Source organism: Carex rostrata, chromosome 8 (genome assembly GCF_964058835.1).
Source record: "Carex rostrata chromosome 8, lpCarRost1.2, whole genome shotgun sequence".
NCBI classification, from domain to species: Eukaryota; Viridiplantae; Streptophyta; class Magnoliopsida; order Poales; family Cyperaceae; genus Carex; species Carex rostrata.
The window spans coordinates 2,295,466-2,318,520 of record NC_135925.1 but is presented as its reverse complement, the minus strand read 5'-3'; the positions used below and the strand labels follow the sequence as shown (position 1 = coordinate 2,318,520).

General features: G+C 36.4%; 1 protein-coding gene and 1 pseudogene across 2 annotated transcripts; one reads left to right on the top strand and one right to left on the bottom strand.

Annotated features, from left to right (window-relative positions):
- The first annotated feature begins 6,899 nt into the window (after positions 1–6,899).
- LOC144557985 (protein FAR1-RELATED SEQUENCE 5-like) lies at positions 6,900–8,615 on the top strand (annotated as a pseudogene). The gene is made up of 4 exons (XR_013512828.1): positions 6,900–6,998; positions 7,089–7,862; positions 7,897–8,151; positions 8,236–8,615. The product of XR_013512828.1 is annotated as a protein FAR1-RELATED SEQUENCE 5-like (transcript).
- A 2,715-nt stretch (positions 8,616–11,330) lies between these two features.
- On the bottom strand, positions 11,331–16,936 carry LOC144557984 (protein FAR1-RELATED SEQUENCE 5-like). The gene is made up of 5 exons (XM_078306673.1): positions 16,706–16,936; positions 16,547–16,612; positions 13,179–13,278; positions 11,877–13,088; positions 11,331–11,723 (listed from the first exon to the last, which is right to left on the bottom strand). Exons 3-5 carry the CDS (start codon positions 13,275–13,277, stop codon positions 11,331–11,333), a joined length of 1,704 nt encoding a protein of 567 aa, XP_078162799.1. The 5' UTR covers position 13,278; positions 16,547–16,612; positions 16,706–16,936.
- Positions 16,937–23,055: the final 6,119 nt, after the last annotated feature.

Sequence of the window (23,055 nt, the reverse complement as noted above, 5' to 3'; positions counted from 1 at the left end):
CTTGAAGAGGATTATTTCTCGGATTAAAATTTTGGTTTCGAGACTGTTGTTGTTCTATAGCCTTGGCTTTGAATTGTGCATCTGATACATTATTGAAAGAGTGCACAATTAATGCATCTTGAATAAAAATGCGAAGACTGTTAAGAAACCGTTCAACTCTTTGATCCTCCGTCTCATTAAGTTGATTGCGGGCTTCGAGTTTATAGAACTCAAGTGTATAATCCTCAACACTTCTTGATCCTTGCGTGATAGATTGAAATTTACGATATATGGTCTGTCAGTAGTTGAGTGGTAAGAATTCGGTAGTCATCTCACGCTTCAATTCATTCCAATCATTGAGAAGAAGAAGGTTGTTAAGGTAGCAACGATATTAAAGTTCTGCCACCAAGCCGCTACCTGTTCTTTGAAACGGATGGTCACCATTGGGACTTGCTTGTCGGGAGGTATTTCTTTTAACTCAAAAACTTCTTCCACAGTGTTGGTCCAATCAAGAAATTCCTTAGGCTTAAGGCTTCCCGAATAATCAGAAATTTCGACGTGAAGTCAACTATCCCACCGGTCATGGTTAGAGGTTGGTTATTTCGAGACAAATTGTTGTTATTGACGGGTGGGTCATTCTGATGTTGGCGATTTTCGTTTGGGTTGAGGCGCTCCATGAGATCAGCTAAGCATTCTGCTAACGCATTTTGGGTTTGTTGCATTTGTTCCTGATTTTGTTGAAGTTTGGCGAGGATGGCGACAAGGTTTGGGTGGAAGATGGTTGTTGTGAGGATAATGTTGGTTTAAAGGATTGATAGAGATACGGCTTCACACAAGTGCGAAAATGGTTGTCGAATTTGGCAGTTGATGGAGATACAACTTCACGCAAGCGCGAAGGTGGTTTTGAACCTTGCTCTGATACCACTTGACAAGAGCACGTCCCAAACTCTACTCCATGTGTATAGGTTTTGTTTGGTTTAGTGAGATATTAAACAATTTAGAAAAAAAAAAGAATCAAGACAAGAAGAAAGAAATTACAAGAGAGAAGATAAGAAACATTCATATATTATCAAAAGCATGAAGAAGAATATGACATGCCATCTCTTCTTATAGTACATCCATCACATAGAAAATATAAAAGTCCAACTTAGAAACTAACAACACATAATGACTGACTCTTGGAAACTCTAACACAATTAAAATGACATGGAAAATATAAATAATCAAACCTAAAAAATAGTAATATAATAAAGTATTATAGAAAACACCACATACTTTAATATTGCAATTATTCTTCATAGGAAATGATGAACCTGTGGGACCCCCTTCTTGGAACTTGTACTTAGTCATTCAAGAAAATTAAATAACAATTAACTTGTACTGAGTCCGAGTTTGAGTCTGAATTCGAGTCCGAGTTGGTTTGGTTTCTTCAGCCTCTTTTTCTTTCTTTCTTTTATGTTTTGTTTGTGAATGTTCAAATAATATTTAGATTTTGGTTTGTTTATAATCAAAGATCTGAACTTTTCAATAAATGATAATCTCTCATGTAGCCATCAATGCAACAATAAGATGATGTTCTAAACAGAAATACATATAATTGAGATGAAGAAATGAAATAAAATACAACTTGAATAGTTGACAATATATTTTCTCATAATTCTTAAAAAAGATGATAAAATGTTTTTTTCCCTTTAGTTGCTTGCTGCCCTTTTTGTAAGAAAATACAAAAATATGTGTTCTTATGCACCATATTACCAATTGAGCTATGAATGTTCATTCCCCTTTTTTTTTATTTTGATCTCTTCTTCTTTGCCTCCCTTGGAAGCTTTAGTAAAGTAACTATTGGCTAAGATGTGTGTAGTAGAACCGATGGCATCCTTGCACATCAGATCCTCTAGTTATTTTATTTAAAACTTTCATTTAAGGGAATAAAGTGACTAATCAAAAAATTAACACACAAGGGCTGTTTAAAGTTAAGCTAGCTGGTATCCTTTGCAGTTCCTCAACCTAATGATCACTTGATGGGCCGAATTGCAAAGAAAGGAATCAAGAATATAAGGGGTTATGCTACCAAAATGCTAACTCTTGCTATTCTTGAGGACTTATTTGCAATTAATGAAAGACTAAGGTCTAAAATGTAAAAAGACAGCAACTGATGTTGATGCATCTGCCCATTTCAATCAAGTGAGAAGGCTCAAAATGTGATTTTGATGAAACCAGGGACCTCTTTATGAAATCTGATCTCTATTGATATTTTAAAATACTCAAATTTTGATGCATATAGCTTTCTTGGAGTTTTGATCTTGTCCCTATGCTTACTTATGTCAAAACAGTAGCTTAAAGCTATTAAAACCATGTTATGATCCGAACTCGACCTCTGACTATGACCATTATGTATTAAAATGATCAATAGCATGTCACTGGACCTACACTCAGCAACAAAATGTATAACAAATAGCATTGGTACAAATGCAATGCCTCAAAACACCCATTTTTGACCTCTACTGATAAAACAACAAGTCTGGATTGATACAAGGACTAAATTGTAAAAATAATTATACCATCATGTAGAGCATTCACAAACACGCAAATTTCATAATACCAGTACTGTTTTATTCCTATCCTTGTGTTTAACCCTTTGTCTGGTACAGTTAGAAACCTCCAAAATTCATGAAATTTTACTAGAATATAGAGCACTCTGTCCTGAGAATTTTCATATAAAGAACATGAAATTTGTCTTAGCAGAACTCTTGGAATGAATTTTTAAAGTTGGCTATCAGCGTGGTAATAGCAACCATTTACCAGCAAACTCCCATGTACAAAAACACATGTTTTATATAGCTCTAGATTGAGTTTAACAAAACTGTTTTACATGCATACATATCATGACTCAAGTAAGATTTTCATGTAAAGAACACAAAATTTGGTATAGCCAATTGACGGGAATTGGCTATACCAAATTTTGTGTTCTTTATATGAAAAATGGACATTTGACCCCTGACAATTGCATTGCTAGTGTGAGACCTCTAAAAAGGTGGTGAACAAATAGTGAAGAAATCAATCAAATTCATGAAGGAAATTGATTGGAACGTAAAGAAATCGATCGGTACTGAGGTATGAACCAGTACCAAAATTGGCCTACCTCGATGATCGCCGGAGACCGGCAAGTAGCGCAATAGACCCCTCTCATCAAGGCGATGCTAGCCATACCCTCCTCTGGCCTAATTCTGGTCGGAATCCCATTGGAGGAAGTAGGGCCCGTCTGCTAGAGAGAGAAATCTGATTTGCATCAGACTAGCATGAACCTCAAAGCAGGGGATGCTCCAAATCTCTACGCAAATGAAATTTTAAACAAATTCACGAATCTTGATGAAATGTTTAAAAGGGAGCGTCGGAACAAAATCCCAACATTTCAAAGACCCCAGTTGATCGAGCCAAACCCAATTAGTTGAGTCAGGCCCTAGTCTCGACAGAACCCGAAGTCTAATTTGCATATAACCCTTCTCGACAAAACCAAATCACAACACAGTCCTCATAATTTTATAAGAAAGGCCCTTATTGACTTAAGATCCCTTCAAATAGGTCCTTGGAAACCTAAATTGCACTCCAGACCTTGCCGAAAGCCCAAATTATATTCCCAAGTCCCTGAAAATTTATAAATAGGTCCCTGGAAGTACAAAAACTTCACAGAAAGGCCCTTTTCAGTACTTTTTTTGCCATAACTTCTTTGTTTTAAGTCCAAATCGACTCAAACTAGTTCCAAATGAACCCAAATTTAATTCTCTACAATTCTAAATAGTAATTGAACATATCCAAACTTCAGGAAAAACCTAAAATGACCAAAATGCTCCCTCTCTTGACATATTTTTACAAATAAAAATGTAAAAATAATGTTTAAATGTGTTTTCTCAAATATAAATCATACAAATCACATTTTCATGTATATTCACATGTCTTAAAAATATAAATGCACATGCACATGATATGTCCAAAATAAATATCCAAATCATGTCCAAATCAATCGAGAACCTACCAAATGACCAAGTGAACCTTACGTGAGCTCTCTTTTAGCCCTGATTACCCAGTTTACACCAAAATAGGCATAAATCCTGGAATGAACGAGGTATTCAGTACTGACTCGAAAGGTCGTCTGATGTAATTAACCGCGGTGGCTTGTGCCCATCGGGAGTTAAATGTTCTCACGATCAAATAATAAAACTCTGATTGGCCGATTATGAATTATAGGCCTATCACAAGAGTGAACCGGAAGATATGCTGATAGATATCTCGAAACTCTATTCCGTATTGCACTAAAGGGATCAACACATGTATTCAAAACTGATTTTTCCCTCCTTTTTCTTAGTGCAACTCTCAGCGCCCTACACCAGTACATGTAGTTAATGTTACTACAAGTTGGATCTCCTAACGCTTAAATGTGGATATTTCATTCATACTTAGATATGATGGTAGGGGACTATTTGTCTATTTGATTAAGATTGCCATAAAATATAGTCTTTGTGCTTAAATTGTTACTAATCTTAATATATTAAATCAATTATTATGAATAAGTAATTATTCATCTATAATTGTCAAATTCAAAGGAAAATTCTCATGAGCTGTCCAAAATTACATGTGTGTACCCAATGTGTCATTTTTCACATCAAAGACAAAATGTTAAGTTGCTGAAGTGAATCCATCTTGTTTGGATTCATTTTGAGTGGTGTGAAAGATAATTATATTCTCCTCAATTATTAAATTGAAACATGTCCTGAATTATAAATGTATATTATATTAAGGGGGTGCATAAATTGAGGGAGAGCACTCTTTTATTGTTCTGTTCTACTCCCTTTCATCAATTTTCAAAAGAGAGAGAAAAAGCAAGACACATAAACACAAAACATTGGAAAAATAAAAAATGGGTTCGATCGGTTTATGCACTTACTTATGTGTATGTTTTGCAAATCATCAAAAGAAGGACATTGTTGGTTGTATGCAATCTTCTATTACTTTATTTGACTAAATTTGCAAAACGTACACTAATTGAATTTAACTATTTACATGATTTAGTGAGTTTGCAGGTTTGCTTTAATTACAAGATTTAAATGAAGAACCAGTAATAGATTCACAACTTTATTTTCAAGATTCATAATAAAGAACCAAGGTTCATGAAGTGCTCAATTTCAAGATTCTTTACATGAACATGAGGAGTTAACAAGATCTTTACGAAGCTATGAATTTGTGTAATAAATAGTTAAGTATATTTGAGCCTTGTTGATTTCTGGAGCATTCATCTTGAATGGAACAGATGTGGAACCAATTCAAATGACAAGTCAACATGTTTCAATTTGGTTCCAACCAAGATGAATGTTATCCGTATGGTTAAGCTTATCAAGTTTTAATTATATCGACCATTTTGGACGGGCCTAAATGCTCAGAACGATTAATATCAATTTGAATTAAAATGCAAAAACCCAAACTTCATTATCCGTACAATCTGAGATGATGGGTTTTTGCCTGTTAGAATGGATCTTGATGAATCTGAATTCTCCACTATAAAAAGAGTTATTTCACTTCAGATTCTTCAAGCTAGCTGCCTCCCACATTTCAAAATGCATTAATTTGCAACTCTTGATAGTTTCCATTGTTGAGTGAACTGTAACTTCGATATCTTCTCAACAGACTCAAATCCACTAGACTTATCTTCTAGATAGGCTACCATACATTGCAATGCATGGAGGGGTCTGTGCATTGTATTGTCAGCCGTTGGATCGCCTTTAAGATTCGTGCAGATCTAATAGATGGGAGAGGCAAAATATGTCGCTGGGAATTCAAATTTTCAGAAATGGACCCTCCATTTTCGCAAGCAGACCCTCCATTTTTCGCCAAGGGCCCGTCTCTTCTTTCTCTCTTAACCTCAATAGGCAACCCTAGGCGAAAAATGGCGCTCCTCTCCTCTCCCGTCGGCGCCAACACCAGCGACTCCACCTAACCAGCCCTTGGCGAAACCGACGGTGACCAGCCCTAGGCGAAACTGACTGACCAGCCCTAGGTGAAACCAACGATCACCAGCCCTAGGTGACGGGAAATGCAAGCCCTAGGCGAGTACCAATTTCCACCGCTCAGGTACTGTGCAATGTTAGCATTATTCTTCAATTTGACTTTTAACTTTTTTATATTTATTAACTTTTTCTTCTAAATTTTGGTTTTCATATGAAGGGCGAAGAACTGAGGAAGTTAATAGGAGCTGCTGCATACATTGAGTGCACCTCAAAGACCCAATAAGTACTTGCCTGTTTACTTTCTCTTCTATTTTTTTATTAAAAACCAATTCTAATTTCATTGTACCAGTTCTTGATTGGTTCTTAAAATTTATCCAAATTATTTGTAATTTGTTGGAGATGCCTTTCACTATATTAGATGACAAGGAATTAAGCACTACAATTCCATATAGTTGCATCTGCTCACAAATCAAACATCCATAATTTCCGACCAATATAGATTTGAACCCATGTCCACATGATTTCTGACTATTAAATGAAGGTTTGTCAGCAAAAAGTGAGCAAACTGCCCTAAAATTTTAGTTTCTTATTAAAAAAAGAAAATATGTTTGGTATTGATGAAATATTGGGCCTTTCTTTCTATAAGACCAAGGTAACTTCTTTTGTTAGATGTCAATTTTGTTGATGTTGCTACTGTCATGTTCCCTTTTTTTTATGTTGGGACTATTCTAGCATTTAATATGCATCTATCATTTTTTTTGTGGATTTAAATTGTTTAACAGTATTGAAAACCACAGCTTTTATTCTCCCCTGACTTGTACATATCATGCAGAAATATCATCAAAAAGTTCTTATCATAAGCAATGTAATTCTTAAGTTTGGCTGTGCTTACAATCAGAATTTTATGATTATTGTGTTAGGATGTTAGCATGTGATGTTCTTGATAGTGTAGAGATAGGCTCAAATGACCTTTATGACGATGGAGATGGAGATGAAAATAATCCGAGAATTCAGATGCAGGTAATCTTTGTTATTTTTCATTTTTAAAACATTTACAATTGCAACTTAAACAAGAATGTTTAGTGATTACAATTTGCTTATTTGTAACAGTCAGATATCAACGATCCCTACATCCATTATTATGAAGCAACACAAGCGGATGAGCCTTTGTCAAATGATACAACTAAGCCGTATGTCGGTATGGAGTTCAAAACACCTGAAGAGGCATACACTTTCTACAACAATTATGCATGTTTTGTTGGATTTAGCGTTCGCAAAAATGCTTCAACAACTAATAAGAATGGGTTGTCATCGGTTCGGTATGTTTGTTCCAAAGAAGGAAAATCAGATTGGCATAAAAGAAAAGATATGCGTATCGGATGCTTGACGGATGTTGCTGCACCTGAGAAAGAACATGGGATTACGAGGGTTGAATGCAAGGCCTCATTTAGAATTAGAAAAATGGCAAGTGAAAAATGGAAAGTGAGCGTTTTTGTGGAGGATCACAACCATGAGCTGATCACGAGCCCTTCGAAGATTCGAAATTTGCGATCCCATAAGCTCATGACGGCAGGTCAGAAGCACACCATCCGTAAATTGAGTGCTCAAAATGTGGGAACAACTCAAATTATGGAAATTATAGGTACCGAAAATGATGGTAAGGGGAATGTTCGGTTCAAGAAGAAAGATATAACCAATCTGATAGCGGGAGATAATGCAAAGCTCATAGGGGTTGATGTTCACAATACTTTGATGTATTTCAAACAGAAGCAAGAGGATCCCGAGTTCTTTTATTCAGTATTGGCAGATGAGGATGGTGTTGTGAAGAATATTTTTTGGGTTGACGGTAGAGGAAGGAGAGCTTACAAAGAGTTTGGTGATGCTGTGACTTTTGACACCACCTATCAAAAAAAACAAGTACAACATGCCTTTCGCACCGTTCATTGGAGTCAACCACCACCGTCAATCCATCTTATTTGGCATGGCTCTTCTCAAATGCGAGACGGCAGACAACTTTTGTTGGTTGTTCAAAACCTTCTTAGAGGCAATGTACGACAAGCATCCTCTGCCATTATTACCGACCAAGATCCTGCGATGAAGAAGGCAATTGAGTTGATTTTTCCAACAACTGTCCACAGATGCTGCCAGTGGCATATAATGAGAAAGGTAAGGGAACGCTTTGCGAAGCTGTACCATGAGAAGCCCGGTTTCGAGGATGAATTAAAGGCTACAATCAGCCGTAGTAAGACGGTTTCAGAGTTTGAGAAACGTTGGAAAGCTATGTGTGAGACGTACAATGTGCACAATTCTAACTACATCAAGGTGATGTACAGAAATCGGGAGCAATGGGTGCCAGCCTATTTTCGAGACACTTTTATGGCCGACATGTCAACTACTTAGAGGAGTGAGAGTATGAATGCTCTTTTTAAGCTATTCGTAAACAACCACAAATCTATTTATCAATTCGTATTGCAGATTGAGAAGCTAATTGAGGGTATTTGGCAAAAGGAGAGTGGTGAGGATATAAAAACCATCAATTTCGCAATGCATGGAGGGGTATATAGGGATAGGCTACCATATATTGCAATGCATGGAGGGGTCTGTGCATTGCATTGTCAGCCGTTGGATCGCCTTTAAGATTCGTGCAGATCTGATAGATGGAAGAGGCAAAATAGGCGGAAATGGACCTTCCATTTCGCAGACCCTTCCCTTCCCAATTCCTCTTTCTCTCTTACGCCCCAAGCCAACCCCACCCAGTCCCTCTTTCTCTCTTACGCTCCAAGCCAACCCTAGGCAAAAATCTCTCATCTCCTCTGCCGTCGGCGCCAATGGAGGGACCCTCCTCTTCAGTCGGTGCCAACCCTAGGTGACCCGATCCTCTCCTCTCCACTCCTGTCGGCACCAACCCTAGGCGATCCGCTCCTCTCCTCTCCCGCCGGCACCACCTCCAGCGACACTATTGTCAGAGGTTTGCTGTTTTGACAAAAATTTTGTACTTATTTTGGATCTATAGTGATATATAGTGATCGATTCCAAGCCTCATCAATTTCTGTACTTATGATGAAAAATCTGGTCTCTCAAAATAATTTCTCATTGTAACAATATAGGGTAAATTAAATTCAGTTCCTTGCTCTGTAGTTTGACTCGGGACTGTTTTGACATGAGCTGAATTAGAAAATTTAAATTGGTGGCTGAATTTATGCACTAAATTTATGTAATTTTAGCATGTATTGTAATCATGCAATAAGTTATATTACTAATGGTAATTGGATTCTCATTATCAATAGGTGGTTTTAGTTGATCATTATTACTACATATTTGGTTGTTTGGTTGTGAGATTTATGCCTTAAAGGAGAGTAATTTAGCTATTATGATATGATCATAATAGACATAACAGAAATCTGAATGACATAACAGAAATCATACATAGTTGTCAAGAGATGCTATAAGCCTTAATATATAACAGAAATGAGTAGGCCAAGAGATGCTATAAGTCTTAATTTAGCTATTATGATATTAACAGAAATCTTAATATCTAACATTTTTTAATTTTGTTTGTGTAGGTCAAATGAGTAGCCAAAATAGCCGTTCTTCATCAAATCCTTCTTGCAAGAGATGCTATAAGCCTACGGTTGTGAAGTTTGCATGGACCCCGCAGAACTACGGAAGACAATTTTATAGTTGTCAAAATTGCAATGAGTGGAATGGTTGGTGCGACATCACTACCAATACCAAGAATAGATCTCAGATGCAAAATCACAAAAATCGTTCAAGAAATTTATTTGAAGCGGAAATCATTTTAATACTCAAGAAAATACTAGTCGGATTAATTATAGTTTGTGTATTGATGTGTGTACTTTGTATGCTAATTGTGGTTGTTAATTAGTATAATTTTGTTAATTGTACTTTTGTGTAAGAACCTTGTGCTTATGGTGCATGTTATTTCATTTACATGAATTGCGTATGTGTAAGAACTTTGTAATTTTGTGTATATGGTTGTTAATTATGTACTTCTGTTTTGTGCATATAGCACATATATAGCGCACATATAGCAAAACATAAGCATGTATAGCACATATAGGACTTACATAGCACTCCAATATTATAACATGGCTGATATAACAGAGCACTTACATAATAATAAATGGGATCGTAACATGGCTGATATAACATAGCACTTACATAAAAACATAAGCATGCCATTATAACATAGTACTTAGATAGCACTCCAATATTACATAAATCTCAAATTAACCCATGTCATTGTAACATGGCTGATATAAATGGGATTAACCAACAACCTATCCACAATCTCATAAAAAGGGAAAATCAATAAGACTTGGCAAAAATAGCATAAAGCATTTCTTCTCGTCTTCATAAGCCTTCTTCATCATATTCGTTTGCCTCTTCCATCTGTTGAACACCACTCTCCTCATCATTAACCACCTTTCGTTTGCCTTTTTCATTTTTTTTCAGCTATCACAATGAGCAATTCATGAATTAAAATTGAGTTAAAAAAATATGTAATTGGTGCTTTATACTATGCATTAAGTACTTTATACTAAGCAATAACCTTTCGTTTGCCTTTACAACACTGGTAGTACTACTTTATACTATGCATTAGGTACATATATAGTACAGACGAATTTATACTATCCATTTAATATGCATCTATCAAGTTATTCAAGGTTCAATTTATACTATGCATTTAATATGCATCTACCAATTTATAATATGCATAAGAAAACAGTGAGCAATTGGTGCTTGCCAGTAACAATTTTATTCTACTCTTACATAGTACGGACCAATTTATACTATGCATAAGGATAAACATTGAGCAGTGAGCTCCATAATATGCATTTTAAAATAAATTTAAAATTAAGGAAAAAGATGTAAATAGAATTGAACCATTGGGCAAGTTCTTGCGTTGTGGCCCTCTTTTTCGCCACATATGCTACAAGTTCTGAGCTTCTTCAAAGAAGGAGGCACCATTCGTGTCGAAATCTTCTTTCTACCTTTACATTGCGACTCTCGTGGGTCATGAAATATGGGATTGGCATGCGCTTCTTCAAAGGAGGCATCTCCCTGCACTTTTTCAAAGAAGTTGGCACCTCCTTGCGCTTGCTTATCTAGTACCGACAACAATTTCTGTTTTCCACTTGCAATTATCTCCTTCATACAAATAAAAGCCTCTGCACTAACAGCCCCTAGTTCGGTAAGCTCCATCCAATCTAATTTTAAAGAAGCTTTCCTCAATGTCAGCAACTTTGCCGACTCTCCCGAATCCATACTTCTCTCACTAATGGGTCTCTTGGCACTTGCATTAACCCCTTTAGTCCACCGTCTCAAAATTTAATGGTCGGGTAGATCTGTTATACCCACGTATTGCATTACTTTTATTGCATATGGGCAAAGAATTCCACTTGCATTATACCCCTTGTAATCGCAAGAAACCCAACACCTTTCCTTGTCCACTTTTACCGTGTATGACTCGGGTACATAATTATAAATTTCAGGATGTTCGAAAATATTAACCTTATAAGAGGCACCTCTCTCGACTTCGAGAACAACACCAAGTGTACTATCTTGTACCATCTCTTTGAACAACAAGAATATTTGCCGTGTATAAACTTGGCGTGCTTTGACCTCTATTGTGTATCTTGACCATAGTTGTTGCACCTCATTGATGGTTTTTATATCCTCACCACTCTCCTTTTGCCAAATACCCTCAATTAGCTTCTCAATCTGCAATACGAATTGATAAATAGATTTGTGGTTGTTTACGAATAGCTTAAAAAGAGCATTCATACTCTCACTCCTCTAAGTAGTTGACATGTTGGCCATAAAAGTGTCTCGAAAATAGGCTGGCACCCATTGCTCCCGATTTCTGTACATCACCTTGATGTAGTTAGAATTGTGCACATTGTACGTCTCACACATAGCTTTCCAACGTTTCTCAAACTCTGAAACCGTCTTACTACGGCTGATTGTAGCCTTTAATTCATCCTCGAAACTGGGCTTCTCATGGTACAGCTTCGCAAAGCGTTCCCTTGCCTTTCTCATTATATGCCACTGGCAGCATCTGTGGACAGTTGTTGGAAAAATCAACTCAATTGCCTTCTTCATCGCAGGATCTTGGTCGGTAATAATGGCAGAGGATGCTTGTCGTACATTGCCTCTAAGATGGTTTTGAACAACCAACAAAAGTTGTCTGCCGTCTCGCATTTGAGAAGAGCCATGCCAAATAAGATGGATTGACGGTGGTGGTTGACTCCAATGAATGGTGCGAAAGGCATGTTGTACTTGTTTTTTTTGATAGGTGGTGTCAAAAGTCACAGCATCACCAAACTCTTTGTAAGCTCTCCTTCCTCTACCGTCAACCCAAAAAATATTCTTCACAACACCATCCTCATCTGCCAATACTGAATAAAAGAACTCGGGATCCTCTTGCTTCTGTTTGAAATACATCAAAGTATTGTGAACATCAACCCCTATGAGCTTTGCATTATCTCCCGCTATCAGATTGGTTATATCTTTCTTCTTGAACCGAACATTCCCCTTACCATCATTTTCGGTACCTATAATTTCCATAATTTGAGTTGTTCCCACATTTTGAGCACTCAATTTACGGATGGTGTGCTTCTGACCTGCCGTCATGAGCTTATGGGATCGCAAATTTCGAATCTTCGAAGGGCTCGTGATCAGCTCATGGTTGTGATCCTCCTCAAAAACGCTCACTTTCCATTTTTCACTTGCCATTTTTCTAATTCTAAATGAGGCCTTGCATTCAACCCTCATAATCCCATGTTCTTTCTCAGGTGCAGCAACATCCGTCGAGCATCCGATACGCATCTCTTTTCTTTTATGCCAATCTGATTTTCCTTCTTTGGAACAAACATACCGAACCGATGACAACCCATTCTTATTAGTTGTTGAAGCATTTTTGCAAACGCTAAATCCAACAAAACATGCATAATTGTTGTAGAAAGTGTATGCCTCTTCAGGTGTATTGAACTCCATACCGACATACGGCTTAGTTGTATCATTTGACAAAGGCTCATCCGCTTGTGTTGCTTCATAATAATGGATGTAGGGATCGTTGATATCTGACTGTTACAAATAAGCAAACCGTAATCACTAAACATTCTTGTTTAAGTTGCAATTGTAAATGCTTTAAAAATGAAAAATAACAAAGATTACCTGCATCTGAATTCTCGAATTATTTTCATCTTCATCTCCATCATCATAAAGGTCATTTGAGCCTACCTCTACACTATCAAGAACATCACATGCTAACATCCTAACACAATAATCATAAAATTCTGATTGTAAGTGTTACGTTACGAAATTTTTACAATTAAATTGAAATGATTTAAAAGGAAGAACCGATAAATTGTGTTAATAAAATGGAAGTTTAAACCTTAATTAAGGTTTCCCTAAATAAGTAAGTTAATTGTGAATTGAAACCGCGTCGAAATTTCGAGATTTCGGAACCTTATGGGCTCAGTGCGGATTAGATTGACCGCAGTGCGGATCAACCTCATCCGCAGTGGCTCAGGATTTTTCTGAAATTTTGACAAAAATATGACTAAGTAGTGAGTGCGGGTGAGGGATCCGCAGTGCGGATTAGTTTAGCCGCACTCATGAATTTCTGTATTGCACTGAATTTTCCTGAAATCGGCTAAGTAGTGAGTGCGGATGAGGTTGAACCGCAGTGCGGATCAGGTTCATCCGCAGTAGGCTCGGACTTTTCCTGGATTCGGCTGACAACCGACTAAGTCTCGAGTGCGGATTAGGTAACCCGCAGTGCGGATTGGTTAATCCGCATTCAGGGTAATTTTAACCCTAAAACCCAAATTAAACCTTCTCTCTCTCTCACTTCACCATTTTCCCCATTTTCAAGTGAATTTCGGTTAAGAGAGAAGGAAAAGATCCCGTGAGTTTCCGTTTCGTTCAGACTCCCGATTGTTGCGAGAAATCGAGTCTGGAACCGAGAAAGCAGCTGAGGATCTCTCCGAACCCTTCTATTTGGTATTTCTTTCTCTCCTTTTTTCTTTCGAAACCTCGAATTTTCTCGATTTCTCGGATTCTCGTTTTAAACCCGAGATTTGTGTTCGAATTGCTCGAGGACTAGTTCCTCTACACTCCTTACTAGTTTGTTTGCCAATCTTTTTCCCGATTTCTTCCGATTTATGAAATCTGATTTCTAGGGTTTCGTGCCAAAATTGAAAGTTGGCATAATCGTGATTTGAGTTGCTTAACCCGACCAATTAGACTTGTAATCGGTAGGGTTGCCTCCTGATCGTGAATTTTTAGAACATTTAACGGCTGATTTGAGGTTTTGACCAAATTAGGGTTAACCAAACGGTGGATTGAATTGAACCGAGAACCAAAGTAGTGAAACGGTGATTGATGGTTACCAAATGGAGAGTTTGTATGGTCCAGAGGACCTAGATGAGATCTTGTGTGGTTTTAGAGGATTTTGGTAAGAAATAAGGAACCGAACGAATTGATACCAAAAACATAGGAATTGATTAGAGAAGGTATAAGCCCTAGAGGTAACTCGAGTAAACCTCTCGATCCTGAACCAATGTTAAACCAAGTATACGTATAATATAGGTGTAGGCTCGGTCGAGCAAGAACTTGCGAGACAATACGAGACGTCCGATCCTTAAATTAAGCGGTACGCTCGGCATACTAAGGTGCGGGATTCTTGGACTTGTTTGATACTTTATTTTCAGGAATTAAACTGTTATTCGTTTGTCATGTTGAATCTCATTGATTGCATCATTGAATTGTGTAAAGCATTTGCATAGCCCAATCAAATTAAACTCGAATTGATGTGACTTGAGTGATTTGCATGCTGGTATGGTTGTAGGTTGTGTCGATCTATTATGATCTGATTTGATTGAAAGTCACCACGATTTGATTTGATATGTATGTGAATGGATTTACGAAGTTAAGCACTTGGATCCAATGAATTTGCCAAGTCGGGCTGTATGCTGACTTGGATTCCCAGGATCCTAAATGGCCTTAGGTGAACGGCCCTCGATATTCCCAGTACCGGTTGGGACGAGGGAGGGTGATTATGTTATGAGATGTGTGATTGGAAATCGTGGTTGACTTGTGTAACGTCTATGGCTCGGTAGCATTTTCCTACGTGTTAATGCATTTGAACGGTCGATTGAATATGACGAATATTGGAAACGATTCTAAAGTGGATTTTCTTTACATGATTTGAACCAGACCTTAATAAACTGTTAAGCCAAGCGGTTGCAGATGGGTGTCAGATAAAGGGTCCAGCGGTTGGCCATCTGTAGGTGTCAGTAACCCTACAGATGTGGGTTTGATAAAGGTTCAGCTCGAAAGAACATCTGTAATTGCTACAAGCCCTACTGAACTGAGTTAGGAATCGAGTTAAGCCAAAATATATGTTGTGTTTGAGATTCATCTTGGAAATTCCGTAAACTGTGTTTCAGGTTGATTAACTGTTGTCGAGTAGTGGCATTCTGTTATTTATGTTTTCTTATATAACTGTTTGCATTGTTGTTGTTTGGGTTTCATTATTGAATATAGAGTTTGATTGCAAGTCCAATAATTCAAATGTGGCAAATTCGCACTGAGAATTTATTCTCACCCCCACCTTCCCCGTTATTTTACAGGTATTGGTGCGACTGATTCCGGAGAGGCACGAGAGTAGTAGGCCTTAGTAGCTTACCAGTATATGACCCTAGATATCTTTTGTTGTATAGATTTAGGGTAGGCCTCGTGGTTGGTATCCGGATGAGATACTTTTGTTGTATTATATGCTGACCAGACTGTGTACTCTGATATATATATTAGAAACTTGTTTGAATTGCTTGTTGTTTGGTTTGAAATGTGAGTAGCCTTGTAAGCATACACGGCGTTGTATGCTTACGGCGGGGGACTGTTACGACCCGTGGCCGCGGGGTGTGACAGTAAGCACAGCCAAACTTAAGAATTACATTGCTTATGATAAGAACTTTTTGATGATATTTCTGCATGATATGTACAAGTCAGGGGAGAATAAAAGCTGTGGTTTTCAATACTGTTAAACAATTTAAATCCACAAAAAAAATGATAGATGCATATTAAATGCTAGAATAGTCCCAACATAAAAAAATGGAACATGACAGTAGCAACATCAACAAAATTGACATCTAACAAAAAAAGTTACCTTGGTCTTATAGAAAGAAAGGCCCAATATTTCATCAATACCAAACATATTTTCTTTTTTTAATAAGAAACTGAAATTTTAGGGCAGTTTGCTCACTTTTTGCTGACAAACCTTCATTTAATAGTCAGAAATCATGTGGACATGGGTTCAAATCTATATTGGTCGGAAATTATGGATGTTTGATTTGTGAGCAAATGCAACTATATGGAATTGTAGTGCTTAATTCCTTGTCATCTAATATAGTGAAAGGCATCTCCAACAAATTACAAATAATTTGGATAAATTTTAAGAACCAATCAAGAACTGGTACAATGAAATTAGAATTGGTTTTTAATAAAAAAAACAGAAGAGAAAGTAAACAGGCAAGTACTTATTGGGTCTTTGAGCTGCACTCAATGTATGCAGCAGCTCCTATTAACTTCCTCAGTTCTTCGCCCTTCATATGAAAACCAAAATTTAGAAGAAAAAGTTAATAAATATAAAAAAGTTAAAAGTCAAATTGAAGAATAATGCTAACATTGCACAGTACCTGAGCGGTGGAAATTGGTACTCGCCTAGGGCTTACATTTCCCGTCGCCTAGGGCTGCTGATCGTTGGTTTTGCCTAGGGCTGGTCAGTCAGTTTCGCCTAGGGCTGGTGACCGTCGGTTTCGCCAAGGGCTGGTCAGGCGGAGTCGCTGGTGTTGGCGCCGACAGGAGAGGAGAGGAGCGCCATTTTTCGCCTAGGGTTGCCTATTGAGGTTAAGAGAGAAAGAAGAGACATGCCCTTGGCGAAAAATGGAGGGTCTGCTTGCGAAATGGAGGTTCCATTTCCGAAAATTTGAATTGCCAGCGACATATTTTGCCTCTCCCATCTATCAGATCTGCACGAATCTTAAAGGCGATCCAACGGCTGACAATGCAATGCACAGACCCCTCCATGCATTGCAATGTATGGTAGTCTATCCCTATATATATATATATATATATATATATAAAGTATCAATATTATTTGTTCCTAGATTTATAATGATAAAATAAAACAATATACAATATAATAATAATAATAATAATAATAATAATAATAATAATAATAAAATTGGCAGCAGATTATTACATGTACCTAGTCGTGATGAAGTGTTATATATAGATACTTATAATAGTCGTTACGTTCTCTCGAGATGATTTATGATAATGACTAAAAAAAGTTGACATGACAGAACGTTATATCCTCTCCCCCTTAAAATGAATTTTGTCCGCAAAATTCAAGTATAAAACTATAAATACTTTCATCTGCTGCGCTACTCTGATAAAATTACCATATTATTTCAAAATAATTTAAATGAGATCTTGACAGCAAATTTATTGAAAATGATATTTACCGAAAATCGTATGAGGTTAGATTAGATGATGTTAATCGACTAATCATTCAAAATCTGTGGTCGCAGTCGTCTTAATATCAAAAATTTATATTGCATTAAAAAAAATATTTGTATACCTTAATTATAAAGTTCTCTATTTAATAGAAAAACATTTAATCTGAAAATTAGACTAAAATAGTCAAGTTTCTTTGCTCTAATATTAACAAATTAATGATTCGTGTAATAAAGACCTTAAAACCGAAATTTAGGGGAATATTATATATATAGAAATATCATTTTCAGAATTTCTAAACTTTGATAACTATTCAAATTCGGGGATACAATTGTGGGATATTAAATGAAAACAAAAATTAAATTTCGAATAGAAATTGTTCAGTTTAAAATTCTAAAGACAAGACCTTAACACTTATTTCTACGTACGTAAATTCTTATGGCATGGAGGTAACTCTACTAGAAGAAAATATTCTTTAGTCTCATGGAGAATTGTGTGCAAAAGTAAAGATCAGGGAGGTTTGGGGGTTTTAGACCTTAAGCTTATGAATAAGGCCCTTCTGGCCAAATGGTGGTATCGGTTTCTAGATAATTCTGTTTCTGGTAGATGGAAAAATATTTTACTTAGTAAATATGGAACTAGAACTACTCCTTCTCTTTGTTCACCTTTTTGGCGATCAACCCTAAAAGATCATGTGGTTATCAATTTAGGGCTAAATAAAGAAATAGGTAACGGTAAAACAACTTCTTTTTGGTTAGATAGATGGTGTAGTGAACATACCTTAAAGAATCAATTTCCAAACCTTTTTTCTATTGTTACTGATAGGTTTATTTCTGTAGCCGAGGCATTTTCTACTTCTCATTTAAGTCTGTCCTTTCAAAGGCAAATAACTGGTATTTATAGGAATGAATTGATTACATTGCATCACACGTTTCAACATTTTACTTTGTCTTCTCATTTGGATGATAGATTGATATGGCGATGGTCACAAGATGATCATTTCACTGTTCATTCTTTTTATAAATGGTTAGAATATGGTGGTATTCCAAATTCTGAATATGATACCATTTGGAAATCTCATATCCCTTTAAAAATCAAAATCTTTCTTTGGCTCGTCCGACGTGATAAAATTCTTACTAAGGTTAATTTGGCAAAAAAAGGTTGGCCAGGAAATCTTACTTGTGCATTTTGTGACCAACATGAGAGCGCTGACCATTTATTTATACATTGTTCATATGTACGCTTGATATGGAATTGGATTGCCACATACAATTCATTCCCTTTTACCTGTAATTCTGTAGATGATTTATGGTTACTTGATGCTTCTATTCCCTTAAAGGATAGACTCCTTGTGGAATTATTAAGGGGAGCTATATTATGGAATGTATGGTTAGAAAGAAATAGAGTTATTTTTAATGATAATACTACTCCCATTTCTGCTAAATCATTAGGGTTTAAGATAATCTCTTTAGCTACTTTTTGGTGTAAGTCTAGCTCTGATAATTCATACTTAAAATTAAGTCTAATGCTTCCATGTGATGTTAAGGACCTTCCAGATCAGATACTGGAGAAAGAAGAGGTATCCATTCAAGCTCTTGGAGCTGGCAACCCCCCAGATCATATGTCTGGAGACGCGATGTCGGATGAGGATCTCTTGGATTACTAGTCTCCTATGATATGATTGCTTTTTGAGACTTTTATTTTGCTTAGTATTCATTTTGTTTCCAGTTTAGCTTTTGATGTAGTACTATCTCTCCTTGTATGCTTTTATGTTTGTTGATGATGACTTGATGTATGACTTTTCATATTTGATTTTGGTACCTATTTTAGGTACCATATCAGGTATGCTTTGATTTCTATGAAATCGGTGGTAATACCACTATTTTTCAAAAAATTATATATGTATTTAAATTCTATTATTGGAATTCTATTATATTTTGAAATAATATGTGCCTTAATACGCACTCTTAGCGGGAATTTATTGATATTGTATAACTTGGCTATGATACCAACTTAGTTGTCACACTCCAAGACAACCCGCCACGTATTTCTACGTAAGGCGTATTCACATCACATACATTATCAAATATAACATAATAAAGCCACATATTATTTCAAAATTAAACGAGTTAAACAAACAATCATGACAGACATGACTAGTAACACAGACACTGCCATGCCTGCTCAATGTATCAATATAGAATTATGAAAACAAAACTAAACAACATGTGGCATTCTATCAATAATATGTCTTCCCGCTTAGTCTCACTCTTATCATTGCTCGAATCCTTCCTCTTCATTACCTGGAACCCACATAAAAGTGGAACGGGTGAGAGATCAAAACTTCTCTCAGTGCGGGATTTAGTTCCAGCCCAGAGCTTATAAAACCTTTACTTATATTCACAAATATGATAAGAAATAAAATGCATATGTGTTCCTAATGCAATGCATCTATTGCTATTACGTTTACTTTCATAATCTTTTCTCTTTCCGTACTTAACCATTTACTTGCTAAACCAATGAGAAGTTCAACCAACATTTGAAAGGCCGCCAACCCGCTGGGAAGTCCAACCAACAGCGGGAGGCTGTCTCACTAACCGCGAAACTCCCGCCAGACGCTAGATCTTGACCCGTGACAAGACCGCTTTCGCCTACAGTCACGTTAACGAGAGGTCCAGTCGAACACTAGACCCAATGTATACATCCCGATATGCAAGCATATCGGCCCCTGTTCACTTTAATTTTCCGTTCATTTCACATATATTCATTCAATCATACAATCCATGCCATGCTCAACACATCCTATCATGCAAGTTCATTGGTTAACATATGAATCCTATCATTTCATGCAATTCATTTGTGTACTACTCAAGTCATACGAATGGTTCGAAAACAACATGCATAAATCCAACTAATGCGATAATAATAAACAATTGAATGACAATAGGAAAGTAAAATAGTTTTATAAAGTCTAGGAAACCCGTACCTGTTATTGTAGTAATTTCTTATTTGTTCTTCTACTCTTCTAATACTTTGGAATTCGAACCTAAATTACGTAAACATAACTCTAATTAACATGGCTTGACATTACTTGTTTACAATACTTCATATGCTTTAGTCATTTACAACCTACTTGAAAATCTGTTTAAGAATTGAAAGTAGAAAAAAGCAAATAAAGACTTCAACATATATATAGGTCATTGTAACCTAATTTATTTTTTCTAAATAAGAACCGAAAATAAAATCAAGGGTTGGTTGCAAATCTTAACGAAATAGTACATAATGCATCATAACTTTATCTAATTTAGTTCTTGAAAATATAGCTATTTAGTGATTGATAATTTTATTTATCCTCACTGTTGGAAATAATTAGAGTAATTAATAAAAATAAATATAATTTATCTCAACAAAGATTTAGAAGTGAATGAATGAGATCGTAAAGCATAAAGATAAAATATATGAGATCTAAGATAGATATTTAATTATAAGCTCGCGTTTGATACAAAAATAAACATACTGTACGACATTATTTAAAAGATTAATCGGAAAATAATAATGTGCAGATACGATTCAATTAATACATGTAAAACAGAAAAATGAGAACCGATGTAACGTTAACATATAATATTGTTAACTAACTACCATTTACTACTAATTTATTATTTAATAAATTCATCCGAACAAGAAATCATCATACAGTGATAAAATCATTAATTTATCATCATTTATACAATGATCAAATCCTTAATTTTTGATTTGGAGTTACCTTGCAAGTAAGGCACGTACGAGAAAAGACAAGGGGGTGACGCATGGGCCATAGTGGCTGCCGGGTGGCCGTCTGCCTTGGCAGTGGCTGGTACGTGGCGAAGAGGAGGGGGCCAGTGCGCGGCAACGGCTGTCATGATGGATCCTTGTGTGCCTCGGATGGTTGCAAATTTATAGGGAGTAGGAAGAGAGACAAAGAGAGTTGAAGGCTGCTAGGGTTAGTTATCGTATGCAAGACTGGGAGGGAAGGAGCTTTTATGGTGCTAGGCTGCGAATGAAATGGCAGCATATTGCATCATTATTTGTAGAGAATTTACTCGATGCATCTAGGTGTGTAAGTGGCCAAGTTCAATTAGAGTAATTATGGAATTTTATAGAATTAAGGAGTGATTAATGATATGCCTTTTTAATCTATATTTGAAATGAAATCATGAGCACTATATTTCTGACCGACTCGGAAACCACTGCTGAAATGTTTGTGGATTTGAGTACGTGCATGTTTACAACCTACCACTTTGATTGGTTCAAAAGAATAACTTTGGGCTTTTATGTATTTTGTTTCACAAAGTTTAATTGAGCAATTATATACTTTGCTTTATCATCTGTGGCTATATCAAATGACTAACAAAAGGAATATAATACTTCCATATATATATATATATATTTGTATCTTAGGTTCTATACATAAAGTATGAGTATTAAATATTCGTTTCTAGGTTTCTTGATAAATAATAATAAACAAATAAAAATTAACGTGACGGAGTATTACAACATCTCAAAGGCCCAAAAGCCCAAATCTCAAGGCTCTGCACCAATCTTAAAGTCCACATGTGACCAAAAGATCTCTTTTTACATATAAACCCCTCTGTTTATTTAAAATATATGTAGAGAAGCCCCTGTAAATTTACAAAAAGATCCCTGTCAGCATAAAACCTCCTCAAATAAGCCATTAAAGGCCCATTTTACAATCCAGACCCTATCAAAAGCCCAAATCACAGCCTCAGGTCCTTCAGAAATTACAAACAAGTCCCTGGAGATATAAAACCTTTACAAATAAGTCCTTTCAAGTCCTTTTCAACCATAACTTTTTCATACTAAGTCCAAATCAACTCAAATCAGTCCGAAATGAACTCAAATTCAATCCTTTATAATTCCAAATGACATTTGAACATATCCATGTCTCAGTTATAATTTGAAATGACCAAAATGCCCCTCTCCTGACATATTTTTATAAAAACGATATTTAAATGTTCCTTTCAAATTAAAAACATATAAATGACATTCCTCATACATATTCTCATATTTTAAATGTGAAATCCATATTTTCATACATATATCATGGTAACTGACCAAAAAGAAGTCCAAAGTTAAATGAGAACCAACCGCATGACCAAAGTAAATCATACATGAGCCCCCTTTTTAGCCCCATTATTCGATTCAACCCAAATAGGCACAAATCCTGGAATGCGTGATGTGTTCAGTCTGACCCAAAAGGTCTTTCTGATGTAATTAACGGCGAGAGCTTGCGCCCGTCGGAAGTTTAAACGTCCTCACAATCGAAAATAATAAAACCTCCGACAATTGATCATGAACGTAGGTTGTCACAAGGGGTGAACCAGAAGGAATGCATAAATAAATAACCAGTGGATGCCTTCCCCTGAGTTCAGTGACCTGCTCATGGACCAGAGCACTGAACCTAGCTGGGAGCATCTCCACTCACCCACACATAAAACCCGCACCGTTAGCTAACCTGATGCCGTGC